Source organism: Hyla sarda, chromosome 5 (genome assembly GCF_029499605.1).
Source record: "Hyla sarda isolate aHylSar1 chromosome 5, aHylSar1.hap1, whole genome shotgun sequence".
In the NCBI taxonomy this organism is placed as follows: domain Eukaryota; kingdom Metazoa; phylum Chordata; class Amphibia; order Anura; family Hylidae; genus Hyla; species Hyla sarda.
In genome coordinates this window covers 146,416,411-146,432,213 of record NC_079193.1, presented here as the reverse complement: position 1 = coordinate 146,432,213, position 15,803 = coordinate 146,416,411, and the positions used below count along the sequence as shown (strand labels likewise).

General features: G+C 41.3%; 1 protein-coding gene across 5 annotated transcripts in view; it reads right to left on the bottom strand.

Moving 5' to 3' along the window:
* AMPH (amphiphysin) overlaps positions 1-15,803 on the bottom strand; it is a 176,930-nt gene that overhangs the window by 47,585 nt on the left and 113,542 nt on the right. For all 5 annotated transcript variants that reach the window (XR_008844011.1, XM_056520461.1, XM_056520462.1 and 2 more), the window contains exons 11-15: positions 12,391-12,519; positions 11,894-12,007; positions 8,167-8,190; positions 6,380-6,403; positions 820-852 (exon numbers count right to left, since the gene is read on the bottom strand). Coding sequence is in view for 4 of the 5 variants with exons in the window: in XM_056520461.1 (XP_056376436.1) it covers positions 820-852; positions 6,380-6,403; positions 8,167-8,190; positions 11,894-12,007; positions 12,391-12,519 (324 nt within the window). In the remaining variant the exon portion in view is untranslated. The remainder of the gene's footprint in view (positions 1-819; positions 853-6,379; positions 6,404-8,166; positions 8,191-11,893; positions 12,008-12,390; positions 12,520-15,803) is intronic.

The window sequence follows — 15,803 nt, the reverse complement described above, 5'->3', positions numbered from 1 at the left end:
AATCCTTCCAATAGTTATTAGCTTCTGAAGTTGAGTTGTCGTTTTCTGTCTAACTGCTTTCTGATGACTCACGTCCCGGGAGCTGTCTAGCTCCTATGGGGATATTTTCCCATCATGCACAGCTCCCGGGATGTGACATCATCATTGAGCAGTTAGACAGAAAACTTCAGAAGCTAATAACTATTGGAAGGATTAAGATTTTTTAATAGAAGTAATTTACAAATCTGTTTAACTTTCCGGAGCCAGTTCATATATAAAAAAAAGTTTTTGCCTGGAATACCCCTTTAAGCACACAAAACAAACACTCTAATACTTAAATGGTCTCCATGTAATAGCCTATGGGATCTGTAACATATCTGTAATGCACTTCATTTACTAAAAATGACTTCTTATCCTGGAAAAAACGCAAGATAAAAGAAGTAAAATAAATGTAAATGGGTCTTTTTGATGCATGTGAATACTATGTGCACTCATTTCTCCACAATAGCTCCTACATTGTGTTTATTACTTATGTATTACCTACTTGTAATATAGGGATCAGTTTACCCTGTTGCTAAGTGATAAAGCTCTTTAATATTTAATATAGGTTTAGCCTGTGAGTCAGTGTTTTCTATATCCTTATTAACACATTATGCTGCTATGAGACAGTGTTTCCCAACCACGGTGTCTCCAGCTGTTGCAAAACTACAACTCCCAGCATGCCCGGACAGGTTTTGGCTGTCTGGGCATGCTGAGAGTTGTAGTTTTGGAACAGCTGGAGGAACCCTGGTTGGGAAACATTGTTATGAAACATTTATGAGACATTATCTTGAAACCTACCTGTGCGAGTCCATTAAAAGCACTACTGGATGCCTGAATGAAACAAAAAAGCAGAACATTAACATTTGAAGTGACACTTGATGAAATATGATGATGATAATGATAAGGTACCAGCAAAAAGGAAAGGATGTCAGCACTGGGTGCGGTACTAGAAGGAACCTATCTCTGAAGGGCTCCAGCAGGGTACAGGACTAAAATACAGGACAGGAACTTTAAAGGAGTAGTCCAGTGGTGACTCAGTGGTGAGCAACTTATCCCCTATCCTAAGGATAGGGGATAAGTTGCAGATCGCGGGGGGTCCGACCACTGGGGCCTCCTGCGATCTCCTGTACGGAGCCCCGACAGCCCGAGGGAAGGGGGCGTGTCGACCTCCGCACGAGGCGGCGGCCGACACGCCCCCTCAATACAACTCTATGGCAGAGCGAAGAAGAAGCGCTGCCTTCGGCAATCTCCGGCTCTGCCATTGAGATGTATTGAGGGGGCGTGTCGGCCGCCGCTTCGTGCAGGGGTCGACACCCGCTATCTGGGCGGAGAGCCGGGGCCCCGTACAGAGAGATTGCAGGGGGGCCCAGCGGTCGGACCCCCCGCGATCTCAAACTTATCCCCTATCCTTAGGATAGGGGATAAGTTTTTCACCACTGGACTACCCCTTTAAGGGTTTGTTCACACATACAGGATCCTGCGCAGATTTGATGCGCAGGATTTGTAACTGCAGATTAGAAGTTGTGCTCAGTCATTCAGTTTACATTGAATTCTGCAGCAGAAAATCCTGCGCATCAAATCTGTGAACGTGTGAACGTACCCTAAGGGTGTATTTACACATACAGTATCCTGTGTAGATTTGATGCACAGGTTTCAAGCTGCAGATTTGAAGTTGTGTTTAGTCATTCAGTTTACACTGAAATCCGCAGCTGTAGATTCAAACCCTGCACGTCATATATGCGCAGAATAATGTATGTGTAAATACACCCTAAGGGTAGGGTCACACACAGCACATTTGACATCGCATTTGTATTTCACGCTGCGAGAAATCTGCCAGGCAGTGGGAAATATACCCTGTATGTGCTATGAGCAAACACAAAGGGCTTTCCCTGCCGCAGCCCTGTGTGTGCAATACGGTTTGAAGCGGGCCTCTGCTTACAGTGCATACACAGCATATTGCCCGCTGCTCTGCAAATTTCTCACGGCATGAAATACGCTGCGTATGCAAGGTGCGTGACCCTACCCTAAAAATAAAAAAAATTGACAAATTACCTCTGTTAGGCTTGGTTCACATATGTCTGGCATCCGGCATAGAGAAACTCAACACAACTGATGCCACAACTGAAGAAAAGTTGTCATTAGTTGTACGGCATCCGGCGTCCATTGTTTTTGTATGGCGGACAAAGCTGCATTCCCCAGTCCGGTGCCCTCCGGCATGTTCAAACATCCGGCGTCAAAATTGAGACACTGGATGACTGTGAACTGTCCCATTCAAATGAATGGGATCAGTTCTAGCTTCAGTTTCCCTCCAGTGCACACCAGAGGGAAACTATGCCGGACATATGTGAACCCAGCCTTACAAGCTGTCCTCCATCTGACATTCTAGTGCCTATGCTGTACATGTGGAAATTGTGTAGTTCCAGTTCTACTTTTCATGTGACCCAAAGAGGTTTTTGTATCTCCCCACAATGCATGCACGCAGCTCTGCTGCGCACCAGGAGGCCACTTTTAGGGGCACTGTTTCATATGATCTAATGAATGCATTTTGTGATTACATTTTTTTTTCCAGATGTCTTTCTCTACTTGAAAGCCATTGTTTCTACTTCTATGAATCCCTGTCAAGGTGCTCTCAAAAATCTGCAGCCTATTACAATGGCGGCAATGTGGGGGAGACTTTAAGAAATCTCATTTACACGCTGTGTAAACCTATACACTGTAGTTTTTTAATCCACAGCATGTCATTTTATGTTGCGCTGTGGATTTATTGCTAATTTTTACCATTACCTGTAATATAGTCATAATCTACAAGAAAACTGCATTGTTGCAGATATAGCTGTGAAAAAACACTGGGGAAATTTTGCAATTATTTTACCCTAGTTTGTGCAAATTTTTTGACTTTTTATGTATTTTACACTGCCCATGGCAACTATGTAAAAGTGGGTGTGGCTTACAAAGGGGGCGTGACCTTATGCACTTGCCAAATTTACTAAAACTTACTTCTGCACAAAGATGTAGGTTTAACTTACACCAGCTCTGATCTGGCACACATTACAGAGAGGTGCAAGGGGCAACCCCAGATAAGGCAAAACACTGGAGGGCTCAATGCCAGTGTATCTGCAGTAAAATCAATTGGGTGGAGATTTTTAACTGTTCTATTACCTGCAGAATTGTTGTGGATTCTGCAGGTAAATTAGTACTCTACATTATAAAGCTATGATATGATCAAGTCTAAACTGATCATACCTGAGCTCAGGCGACAACAGTGCTTGTAGATCAAGATCTGTCATCTCTTAAAGGGGTACTCCGCCCCTAGACATCTTATACACTATCCAAAGAATACGGGATAAGATGTCTGATCGCAGGAGCTTTGCCGCTGGAGCGCCGGAGGCTCGTGATGTAATGGCCACGCTCTCTCAATGCAAGTCTATGGGAGGGAGTGTGACAGCCATCACACCCACTCCCATAGACTTAGGCTGGGTACACACCACATTTTGTACTTACGGTTCCCGTATACGTCAGGGAGGAGGGGGCGGGGCTTAATCGCGGCGCCCGCACTCAGCCGTATAGGGGAACCGTATTTAATGCATGTCTATGCGTTTTCGGCCATATGTGGTTTCCCGACCGCAGGCAAAAACGTGGTCGACCGCGTTTTTGCCTACGGTCGGGAAACCGCATACGGGCGAAAACGCAGCCGACCGAAGGCTGTGGTTCACTCCGGTTGGCTCATAGACATGCATTAAATACAGTTCCCCTAAACGGCTGAGTACGGGTGCCGCGATTAAGCCCCCCCCCTCCTCCCAGCCGTATACGGAAACCGTAAGTACAAAACGTTGTGTGAACCCAGCCTTACATTGAGGGGGCATGGCTGTGATGTCACGAGCAGGGCAAGGCCGTGATGTCACAAGCCTCTGCCTCGCATCCTCAGTCATCCAGCACGGAGCGAAGTTCGCTCCGTGCACCGGATGTCTGGGGTGCCGCAACCGAGATCGCGGGGGTCCCGCTGTTGGGGATCCTTTGGATATGGGATAAGATGTCTAGGGGCAGAGTAGCCCTTTAAGGAATTCACTGTGAACAGGTTTCTGCACGTTTCTCCGGGTCAGAGTTTTTAATAAACACCAACAAAATACAGTTTTTTTTTTTTAAATCACAACACATATTCATGAAACACACAAGAATGCCCCCAAAGGTGTACACGGCCCTTAAAGGGTTTTTCCATTGGCCAAAAAACCCTTTAAATTTACATTAAATCTCAATGATAAACTAATAATTATATATTATAGGGGTTCTCCCACAATCATGAGTTACAACTATCTGGTCCGACTACTGTGACCCCCACAGTCTCAATAATTGATGTTCTGTGTTATGCATAGTGCCTTGCTTGGGATTGTACATAACACTGAGATTTTTTATTCAATGTTTCTCATTGGTGAATCCCTATGTCATGCCAAGACCATTCAGGTTTGCACTGAGTAAAATCTATAGTGCCTCAAAATACCACAGCAGAAAAATAGCGGCGCATAACTTACTATATAAGGAGAACTAATTTAGGACTAAATTCTCTTTTCTTCTGTAAAATTAGGATGACACAATGGAAGGATATAAAGCACAAGGTCCAATATCTATCTAGACTAATCTACACATGGGGAAAACAGAGATACCTCTTCTTTCTCATGGTCTATATCCTGGTAGAGAGATCCATATCGCCGGTTAGCTATTTCATCTTCTGACAAATCTGAGCTGTTGGCCTCATTTTCTCTGAGGTTAGATGAACATTCAATGGTAGACATTTTAGAATTTACTATGCATGACATTTGTTGAGTGCTATCCTCTTCCTTATTTATTTCAGTGACAAAGCTGCAGTCTTCGTTTACAGACAGGCTTGTTTGTGATTCCTGCTCTTCGGAAGTGCATATGTTATCACTGTTTTCAATTGTTTGAAAATACCAGAATGAATTAGACTCTTCTGAATTGTGTTCAGGCCTCCAGAATTTATCTGTTTGGCAATCGGTTCCGTAGGACTCACCCCATGATTCTGTTGTACAGGTTGGTTCCCAATTAGGTGGCCATATCTGGTCTGTTTCCATGTCAGTAATGCTAGTTTCCTCTCTGATGATTTGCCTCTCTTCCTGAACTACATCTTGGTGTTTCACATTAGGAACTGGAAGATCACTGCTATGGGTATTTCTGTCATTTAATTCTTGTGGCAAACTGTTCCAATTTTCCATAGTTTCCATAACATTTTTATAATTATTACAGCAATCATTTTTTACAAGACTGGAATCGCTGTTTTTGGTGTCATTAACATTTTCTATTCCAACTTCTCCCACAGTTAACCCATCTGTTTCATAGTCATGATCCAAAACATTTGTCTTTGTATAACTTCTGTGAAATCCAGCATCAACATTATGTTCAATACTGGTGTCAGATACATGTATATCCCGTTCCTCATAATCTTCTTCACAGATTTTATCTGTGTCAGAAATGCATTCATCATATAAATCCTCTTGACTCTGTTCTTGAATACCTCTTGGTAGCCCCCCTTGATAATCATCAGATAAACTTTCATCATCACCACTCGTAGCTACCGATTCATGGTTTGAAACGCCCTCCATAGTTTGACCATCTTCATTGGATTCCAAGGCAAAGACATCTTCTTGACAAGCGGATTCCAACTGTTCCTCTGAGGCGGTGACATCAGACGTGTCATCATCATTTGGCTTTTCCTGCCTATTTTTGACATCACTATCCTCAAAACCCAATGCACCCTCAACTATATCACTCTGTGAAATGTTTAAGTCCTCTGCTGACCCACAAGTTGGGGACTCAGCTATAATAAGGTTACATAATGAGAGACTTTTTGGAGAATCAGGCTTCATGCAGACAGACAAGTAAAATGGAGGAAAAAACATAGAAAAATTATGGAAATGATGAAAGAAACACTTAGATATTAGTGAACACAATGTAAAATGAACTCGTAGGTACACTAAATGTTTTAGAGTGACATGAAGGAAAAAAATGTAACTTCATAGAACATATGACAAATAACAAATATATATTTATATCTATAGGACTGCAGGGATTTTGTAAATACTCAACAGATTTGTCAGCAGGAAACAATTTCAGATTATGACTACTTGTTGTCTGTCAATGAAAACTGAAAACTACAGGTTGCCATAAAACAGCCGTTGCCAAACTGGAAGGCGAGAGAATATTTAAAATTTTCTTTAATCCTTTATGACATTATAAAAAACAAATCGCCCAAATACATATTCTGTATGACAACTGAAAGGTAGAGCTTCAAATGAACCTATTTGAAGACTATAGTACATCATGATGGACAATGAAGAAATATACTTACTGGCTGCACCAAATCATTATTTGTCTATAAGAGAAAGAGAAAATATGTTTTATAGTATATCAAGATTTAGCTAAAATACACACTGTTATATCATTTTATTGAATTAGGTAATAAATGCACAATTAGTGCAAATAAGAACACTTTCATAATTTATAAAAATGATCAACAATTCCTGTCCATAACAGATCAACGATTCTAAGCTAAAACATCATCACCATCCAAGAAAGGAGAACCAAAGATGATGACAGAAAGGAGAAAGAGAATAGAGTAAAAACAAAAAATGCAAATGTTTGCACAAGCCACATTTTGCACCAAAATTTGTGACTTTATGCCGCTTACACCACTTTTGGGCAGGGATTAGTAGGAAGGGTGTCCACCCCCCCAGCAATTTAGCTAATTTAAAATAAATTACTTTAGAAATTGGCATAGGTTAATCTACTCCTGCTCATGGCTAGATTATAAAGTCTGACACACATAGAGGAAAGAGAAATGTGCCACATTTATTAAGAGGCCTGTGCCTCTTTATATGTCTGGTGCATTCTACTGATCTCCCCCCCCCCCCCCCCCCCAATACTGATCTTGTGTTTTGACCCATAATTAGATCCATGTTTGTGCCTTTTCATCCTTATGACACTCCTACTTTAGTTCCCCAGTCACTATCCACTATGACCTTGCGTTATCGTCAAATTCATTTGAATGTTTATAATGGTTCTGAGGAAATTTACATTTAGTGTATGTTTTAAGAATCCCGGTGTACATTTTAGAAATCAATTTGTAATGCTCCAATGCATTTAATGTCCAACATTTGCAACAATTCCTACAGTACATTTTTGGTCTACAGTTACTGTGCAAAACTATTGATCCCTCTTGAGGAAGGAGAGGGTTTAGCTTTGTTTGTTTTTTTTTTTTGTTTTTTTTTTAGGTTTATAAAAGTTTTAAATGGAAACAATCCCATGATGGAGCAGAATGAATGAAGACTGCAAATGGCCATAGTGGGTTGTTCAACCAGGAGGTATATATGTTGGCCCAAGTCTCTCCCCTAATTTCCATTAGGCAATAGTGGCTGCACTTGTTTACAAAGAGCTTACCTTATTTACCCACTAAGTTCAGCCTCAGGTGAGACAGAACTTGCGTCAGATGCAAGGAACACAGTGATTACCCACTGAAAACCGCAGCGTAGAACAGTGATCACATGATCAGATCACACGTCCCATCATGTGACCATGATACGTCATATGCACAGCAGGCGAACTTCCGATTACATTACCGGTCGCTGACGTCTACTTACCAGGGACGTCCTCCAGACACGTCACTGGGAGAACGCCTCTCATTGCCTGTAGATCTCCTGATCATGTGATCGAGCTGGTAAGCAATACAGACAGCCAAGGACTGCCTATTATAGATGTCACTGAGGATCAGTTACTTCACCCTCTGATCGATCAATAGCAATCAATCAATAACAGGCCAGATTAGCCCATAATAACTCATTTGAGAGGGCGTTAAGGCTGTATTCACAATATTATCATTGCTTCTGTTTATTACTGATCCCCTAACTGCTCTATTGGGTTTTCAAAGAGATTATGGCAAATCACGATGGACCTTACTAATTTTATGGGCCTCCATGCACAAATGTAAAAAAAAATTTAATAAAAAGCACTGCTTCTAGTAAATTAACTTATGATGCTATATTTATATATGTTTTAGCTAAAACTATTTTAGTAAAATCAGCCTAAAGCTACGAAATAAAAAACTACTGCAGTACCCTGGTAGATAATAAGTCCACTTACCGTCCAGAGATCCCAAGGCAGTGTCTGAAAAATTAAATCAGAGATAAATTAAGTAAAAGTATAGTAAAAAAGACATTTATTAAGCGGTTTCATCTTTGTGTGGCATCAGGTACCCTAGCAAATGCACTGAATGAATTATATTCTGATGTTTTGGATTATACGGTATGCCTATGTCACGTTCAATTAATTAAAGTCATTATGGAAAATCTAAATGAATAGCTTTCATGGAATGGAGTCACTGAAATAGATGTACATATATATATATATATATATATATATATACTGTGCGTGTGTGTGTGTATATATATATATATATATATATATATATATATATATAGTGACACTGTGGCAAGGGAAGGGTATATTTCCCTACCTAACCCTGGAGAAACTTCCACCTTTGGACTAATTAATGAGGTAGCAGAAAGGGGTAGTGTGTTTAAAAGGAAGTCAGACAGGATAGTTGGTGCTCTCCCCAGAAGACAGCACGGTGGCTTTCGGGGGGAGGCAGGGGTCCTGTGAGGAACACACAGCCCGAGCTGTGAGTGGCCCCAAGTGTGGACAAGACACACAGCAAGAGGTTGCAAATGCTGTGTGTTAACAGTGAGTAGAAGGTTGCAGGAGGCATAAGTTTAACTGGTCGGGAAAAGCCCACCAGTGGATAGTCATGTCATGCTGGTTTGTTTAGTTAGTGACTAGATGGTCTAGGGTTTTGTTTGTTCCTGTCTTATGTATTTATTTATCCTGCAACCTGTCTAATAAAGCTGGTGAGGGTCCGGACTTGAATAAATTACTGTTGTTTGCCTGCTGATTGAAGTGGAAACATGTCCTGTGGCAGTGTCAAGAATGATCCCAGAGCTATCCCCAGGGAGAAATCCTTACAATATATATATATATATATATATATATATATAAATATATATATATATATATATATATATATATATATATATATATGTATATATATGTATATATATATATATATATATATATATATATATATATATATAGTCTCAATTGCTAGCCTACACTAAACACGCACATTATTATGCCTTGGGTTCCCATAACCTTGGCACAAGACACGTCATTTTGAAGGTGCTCCCATCTAGACATCTAGCTATCACAATTTTACTCAAGTGACTCAGATCCTTACACTTTCAAAATTTCCTGCTTACATAAAATGACAAAGAAAATGCCAAAACAATCTTCTTAAAGGAAATCTCTGGTATAAAAAATGTATACCTAATCCTAAGGATAGGAGTAAAGTGTCAGATCGCAGAGGGTCCGATCGCTGAGACCGGCAGAAATCTCCTGTAAGGGCCCAGACTCTCCTTCTGAATGGGGCGTGTTAGACCACCACACAAAAAAAGCGGCTGACACACCTCAATGCCGCTCTATGGGAGAGCCGGAGCGCTTCATTCAGTTCTCCCATAGAGTTGCATTGAGGGCACATGCCTGCCACTGCTATTTGGATGGAGAGCCAGAGCCCTGTACGGTAGATAGCAGAGGGTCCCAGCGGTCAAACCGTGATCTGAAACCTATCCCCTGTCCTTAGGATGGGAGATAAGTTTTTATATCCCGGAGTACTCAATGCGGCACTATATATCACAGGTTAATTTGACTCATTTTCTTTTTTCTTTTTTGCCTAGCAGGACAGTATGGTCCTTCATAATTAAAGCTCCTCCCCCACCCCCCCCACCCCCCAACAGCTGTAGTGGCTATTTATTTTATTTTTTTCTTCATATATGGCTTTGCTAAAATTTCTGATTTTTTATTTAGATTTTCCTTTTTCTTTATATAGTTTTATCAACTACCACTGTAAAAACACATCTTATAAAGATCATTATTGTTAAGAGTTTCAGTAAAAATATAAAAAGCAAAACACTAGAAGCAGCAGAAAAGGTCCCCAACCCATTACTGAGAATATGCTCCTTGTGCCCCAGAGTGTGCTGCTCACAGAAAATGACAGCTATTATCTAGAAAGCCGGAGAAGACTGATTGGATAATTCTGAGCCAACATTGCGTCTAGACATATCATTTATGCATTTTAATTGTTCCTTTTGCTGAGAAAAATACATAGATACAGCATATCCATGATATGACAAATGCAACCACTGTGCTTAACTAAAGACAGAATATATAATCCTACTGTCATATATTCAAGAACCTTTAAATGTCAAGATATATTCTGTAATTGACTTTTCATCTTGTGAACTTCACAAAACACATACTAGCATTTTTGCCATTCTCATGAAAGAACACCCTTATATAACTAAAAAAAAATATAGTCAATAAAGAAATTGGATATACAAATCAGCCTTTGAATATCGGACGCTCCAACTCTCGTGGACCCATCCTGTCCGTCTATAACATTTGAATGACTACCATTCAATACTACATTTCCACCGCAGTGGCCACTAGGAAGAAGTGCATTGCGGACATTCCGACGTGTGAACACAGCCTAAACAAGCACAGGTCTGGCCAACTATCTAAAGTGTATGGCAGTCTCCCAATTGGTTGTGGTTGGAAGAAGACTTCATGGCAGAGCAAAACAGAGAAGATAAGTAAAGAGAACAACTCCAAAAAGATGCTTTCTTTGAGTCAGTAGATGTAACTGCACTGTAATCATGTATACGGTTTGCAGTGCCTGTGTAAAGCTGAGATCACCACTATATGGGCTTTGTATGTGTGGGATATTGGTCTATGTATAGTGGTTTTTCTACAGTCACTAGGTGCTGGTAATAGTAGTTCTCATGGTGTAGCAGTGTTATCCTCCCTTGTGTACTGGTATTATTGTAAAACTGGTTTCAGTATACAGGATTTAGTCAGTATGATGGGGCCCCAAAATTTCTTATGGCAGCCATGACTGTTCTGGAATAGATAAGCCACCACCACAGCTGTCTGGCTTAGGCTGGATTCACATCACGTTTTATGCAATTCGGGACCACATACGGCTGGTGGGAGCTAAAACCGGGTGCTCCCGTATCCCTGCCGTATGCGGCCCGTATTTCAATGAGCCGACCGGAGTGAATTACTGACTCCGATCGGCTCATTTTTGCCCCATATGCGGTTTTTCCGCCGGATCAAAAACCATGGTAGACCACGGTTTTAGGTCCGGTGGGAAAACCGCATACAGGGCAAAAATGAGCCGACCAGAGTCAGCGTTTCACTCTGGTCTGCTCATTGAAATACATTACATACAGGCCGCATATGGCAGGGATACGGGAGCACCCAGTTTTAGCTCCCCCCAACTGTATGTGGTCCCGAATTGCATAAAACGTGGTTTGAACCCACCTTACCTCTCTACTCTTCATAGTAGATACAGGAACATTTGGCCATGCTAAAAATTCACTTGTCTGTGGAGTTCAGAAATGATAACTGTTCGTTAAGCCAACAGTTATTTAAACTGTGCAACCACCCTGAGGTGGGGTTTAAAAATGTTTCTAGAAAATTCTAACTCAAGAGAGTCTTATTGTAGATTACAGCCTGATTCAAGACTATGTAAGAGTACGGAAAAATTGTACTCTACATGAACGAATTAACCACATATTTCCTTTGAATCTTCACTGGAGTGCTGCAGTCTTTCCTCTGCTTACATAATTGAAGAATTATTCATCAAGGTTCTGGCGGCTTGTACCCATTTAAAACTATTCCTTCTTAAATGGTGTACTTCTGGACTAGACAGATAGATAGATATAGAGATAGATACAAATATAGATATTTATTTTACCTGAGACATCGGTGAATGAGATTGTGTTATCCCTGCTGATGCAGCTTCTGGTTTGAAAGGATCAAAGTCTAGATCTAGTAAAGATTCAACTTTCTTTTCCTCTTCAATTTCATTCTGTAAAAAACAAAATAATAAAGAACAATCTCAGGCATCCACTTAACCATCTGTTCTACAAACTGCTTGCATACACTGCTGCAATAACTCTGTTCATGAAAGCACATTATGGGGGCTACAGTCTAAGGACATTCTTAGGTTGCATTTGAAAGGTATTCTTACAGTAAGTGCAATAGGTAACAGGAATAAACCAAAGTAAATCATCACGCTATACTTAAATTTATTTCACCTGGAAAAGCAGACACATCAATATTTCATTGTTATTCTTAAAATACCGTATTCAGAATATTAGCAGACAATACAGATAATGTATTGTCTTATGAAATTTGCATAGTTATTTAAAAACAACATAAATCTGTAAAACTCAACATCATTTTACCTACCTGTGAAGGCGTTGTCACATTGATCTCAGGGACAAAGTTGTCTTCAAAGAAGCTGATGATATTTTCTTGTTGCAGTTCTTTTGACGGAGTGAGCTTAGGTAGTGGAGGTACAGGAGGACCTTTTCTTAGCTAGGAAATATATTAAATAAGAGAACATTGGTAGCATTGTTATGATCTCTAAGAATCTACAACATTATATGTTAACAAACTAATATATTACTCAAGCTCTTCTTTTATAATGCTTTGGGTTTTAATATTCACACATTAATATAAGCAAATCACATTTCGGCTTAAATGTGATTTGCATGGTGTATCTACAAGTAATGAAATGCTTATGTAACTTTTGATGAAATTAAAGCATCAGCTGAATGAAAAACAATCAAACAAACAATGATTGACAGTTTTCTACTGTCCTGGCAACCCATAAACCATATTAACCAAAAAATATAAACAAAATAAAAATGCAATTGTCTTGCAGTGACAGCGCTGTTTCCTACGTGCAGGATCCCAGTCATTGTTTGACTCCCAGCAAGTAGCAAGGGCCTTGTATTACATACAATGGTTGAGTAAGGCTGCATTGAGCAGCAAAAATGTTGCTGAGACAAAGGTGAATAACCTTCACATTTTTTTCACTGAATTGGAGTGCTGTTGGATCCTTTGTGATACTGTGTATCATCTACAGCCTGTGACCAGAGCTGGCATTCCCAATGACTAAACTGCCGAAGCTGGCTTACCAGCTGGTCCCATACATTTGGTGATGGTGATTAATCTGGCAATTTTGCAGGCAAAAGAAATGTTGCAATCTGGAGGAGACATTCCAGGGAACCTCTTGCTGTGTGGGGGCAAACATTATTCTGCCGAATAATGCCAAATGAAAGCCATGAGAGGCAACACACGTGGCCACAGGCTGTCCTGCACATATAACTGAGCCGTTAGTGTCTCTAGTATCACTACTAGGGATGACTGACTGTCCTATGTGTTTGCTCCTAGATCATCCCACCTGTTAGGATTCGGCTAGCTGGATGTGGATCCTGTGTGTCAGCGAGGGATTGGCGTGGACCGTGTCGGTGGACCGGTTCTAGGGTTGCTACTGGTTTTCACAAGAGCCCGCCGCAAAGCGGGATGGTCTTGTTGCGGTGGTAGCAACCAGGTCGTATCCACCGGCAACGGCTCAACCTCGCTGACTGCTGAGAAGGCGCGGGGCAGAAGGACTAGGTAGAGGCAAGTCAGACGTAGCAGAAGGTTGGGGGAAGGCGGCAAGGTTCGTAGTCAATAACAATAGCAGAAGGTCTGGAACACAGGCTATGGACAACACTAAACGCTTTCTCTGGCACAAGGCAACAAGATCCGTCAAGGAAGGAAAGGGGAAGTGAGGTTATATGGACAGGGAGCAGGTGGAAGCTAATTAGACTGATTGGACCAGGCACCAATCACTGGTGCACTGGCCCTTTAAATCTTAGAGAGCTGGCGCGCGCGCCCTAGAGAGCGGAGCCGCGCGCGCCAGAACATGACAGCTGGGGACCGGGACGAGTAAGTGACTTGGGATGCGATTCGCGAGCGGGCGCATCCCGCTATGCGAATCGCATTCCCATCGTGAATGTCAGTGCAGCGCTCCCGGTCAGCGGGTCTGACCGGGGCGCTGCAGAGAGGAGAACGCCGCCAGCACTCCGGGGAGGAGCAGGGACCCGGAGCGCTCGGCGTAACACCACCAGCAGTTGGGGCAGTGTATTGCTTCACAGAAAAGGCAGGATTGAAATGTCCACCATGAGGTCTATATACTGTAACCCATCATTGGATTCCAAACAGATTCCAGTCTTTAGAAGTCCAGGTTTTTCGTTCACGACACCACTGCAAACTAAGTTGACAGTAGCTGGCAGTCAATGGAAGTACACATAATGGGCTCAAGGACATTAAACTCCTGCTGTTGCATGCCTGGAAATGGTCCAGGCTGAGACAGGGGTGTGTAGTGAAAGTGGCACTTGTGTCTTTATAGTGGGCAAGGAAACAGCTGCTCGTGATTGTTGTGGGTCAAATGATCCTTTCTACTAGCGATCTACGGTTAGAGTACGCATGTCCTCACATAACCATTGCTCCCAACACCTTCTAAAAGCTTGGTCAGAGCCAGATTTGGGAACCAGAACAGTGGCAGTATGGAAATGTTGGAAAGTTTTTAAAATATAATAAAAAAAAACTGAAAATGATTATGTCCCTGTATTATTCAGAAAAAGTCTTAAACCATTACTATGCAACAGTCATCAGGAATTCAACCATTTGTTTCACAACAATGTGAAATATAAATATCATCAAACAGGACATGAAATACAATTCACTAAAGTAAAGTATAGTATTATTTAAATCTATGTATTTTTATCTATCTACTTCTATGAGCAGCTTAAAAGACACATGTGGCCTATGACATGCATTCTGCTGCTACTAAGTATAAGCAAGAGGAAAATGTTCTGCAGTATATTGCTAAATATCCTATGTCATCTACTGTTATAAATGCTTCACTACTGTACTGTGGTAACTCACCAAATCAAGCTCAGAAAACTTGGGAATGAAAAACATAAAATCACACGTAACACCGAGAATGCATCCTTACAACTGCTATGTGTATGAAACAAAAAGACACACAGAGCGCTCCATGGTGCAATAAATTAGGGTGCAAGAATTTCACCAAATTAATGAATGAAAATTGCTCACCCCGTGGGTTGTGCTATCAGTCAGGCACAACACTGATGTCAGCATGTAGTAATAGTTTCACCATGCAGCCGATCCCACCACCAAAGATTTGGTGTCAAAGTACCAAACAAGACAGCCTCCAACCACTCAGGGATTTTGATGGCGCAACAGGTGTATAGCGGCAAGTAGCAAAGGGATACTCAGGCAGTATCGAGATAATATAAAGTGCAGGTTTATGCCGAACAACGCGTTTCAATGCCAGAGCCGGCTCTGGCATTGAAACGCGTTGTTCGGAATAAACCTGCACTTTATATTATCTCGATACTGCCTGAGTATCCCTTTGCTACTTGCCGCTATACACCTGTTGCGCCATCGAAATCCCTGAGTGGTTGGAGGCTGTCTTGTTTGGAACTGCTTTGTGTAGACAGTCTTACCACACGACAATAATGCAGACAGATACAGTAATTGCATTCTGTGTAATAATATCACAATGTTACATAACCAACAGATGTATCCATGGCATGCAGTAATGCAACCAAAGTAAATGTTATTTATGCAATACAGCTAAAAAAAAAAACTATACCAAACATTGGTGTGAATATACAATAATAAAGTCTAAAGTTAAACTTAAAGCTCGTAGAGCCTAATGAAAAATCTATAACCGGCCACCAATCTCATGTTCCCTTTAGAGCCCAGATGTCCTTTCTGTGGAAGAGACACTATAGCTGAGG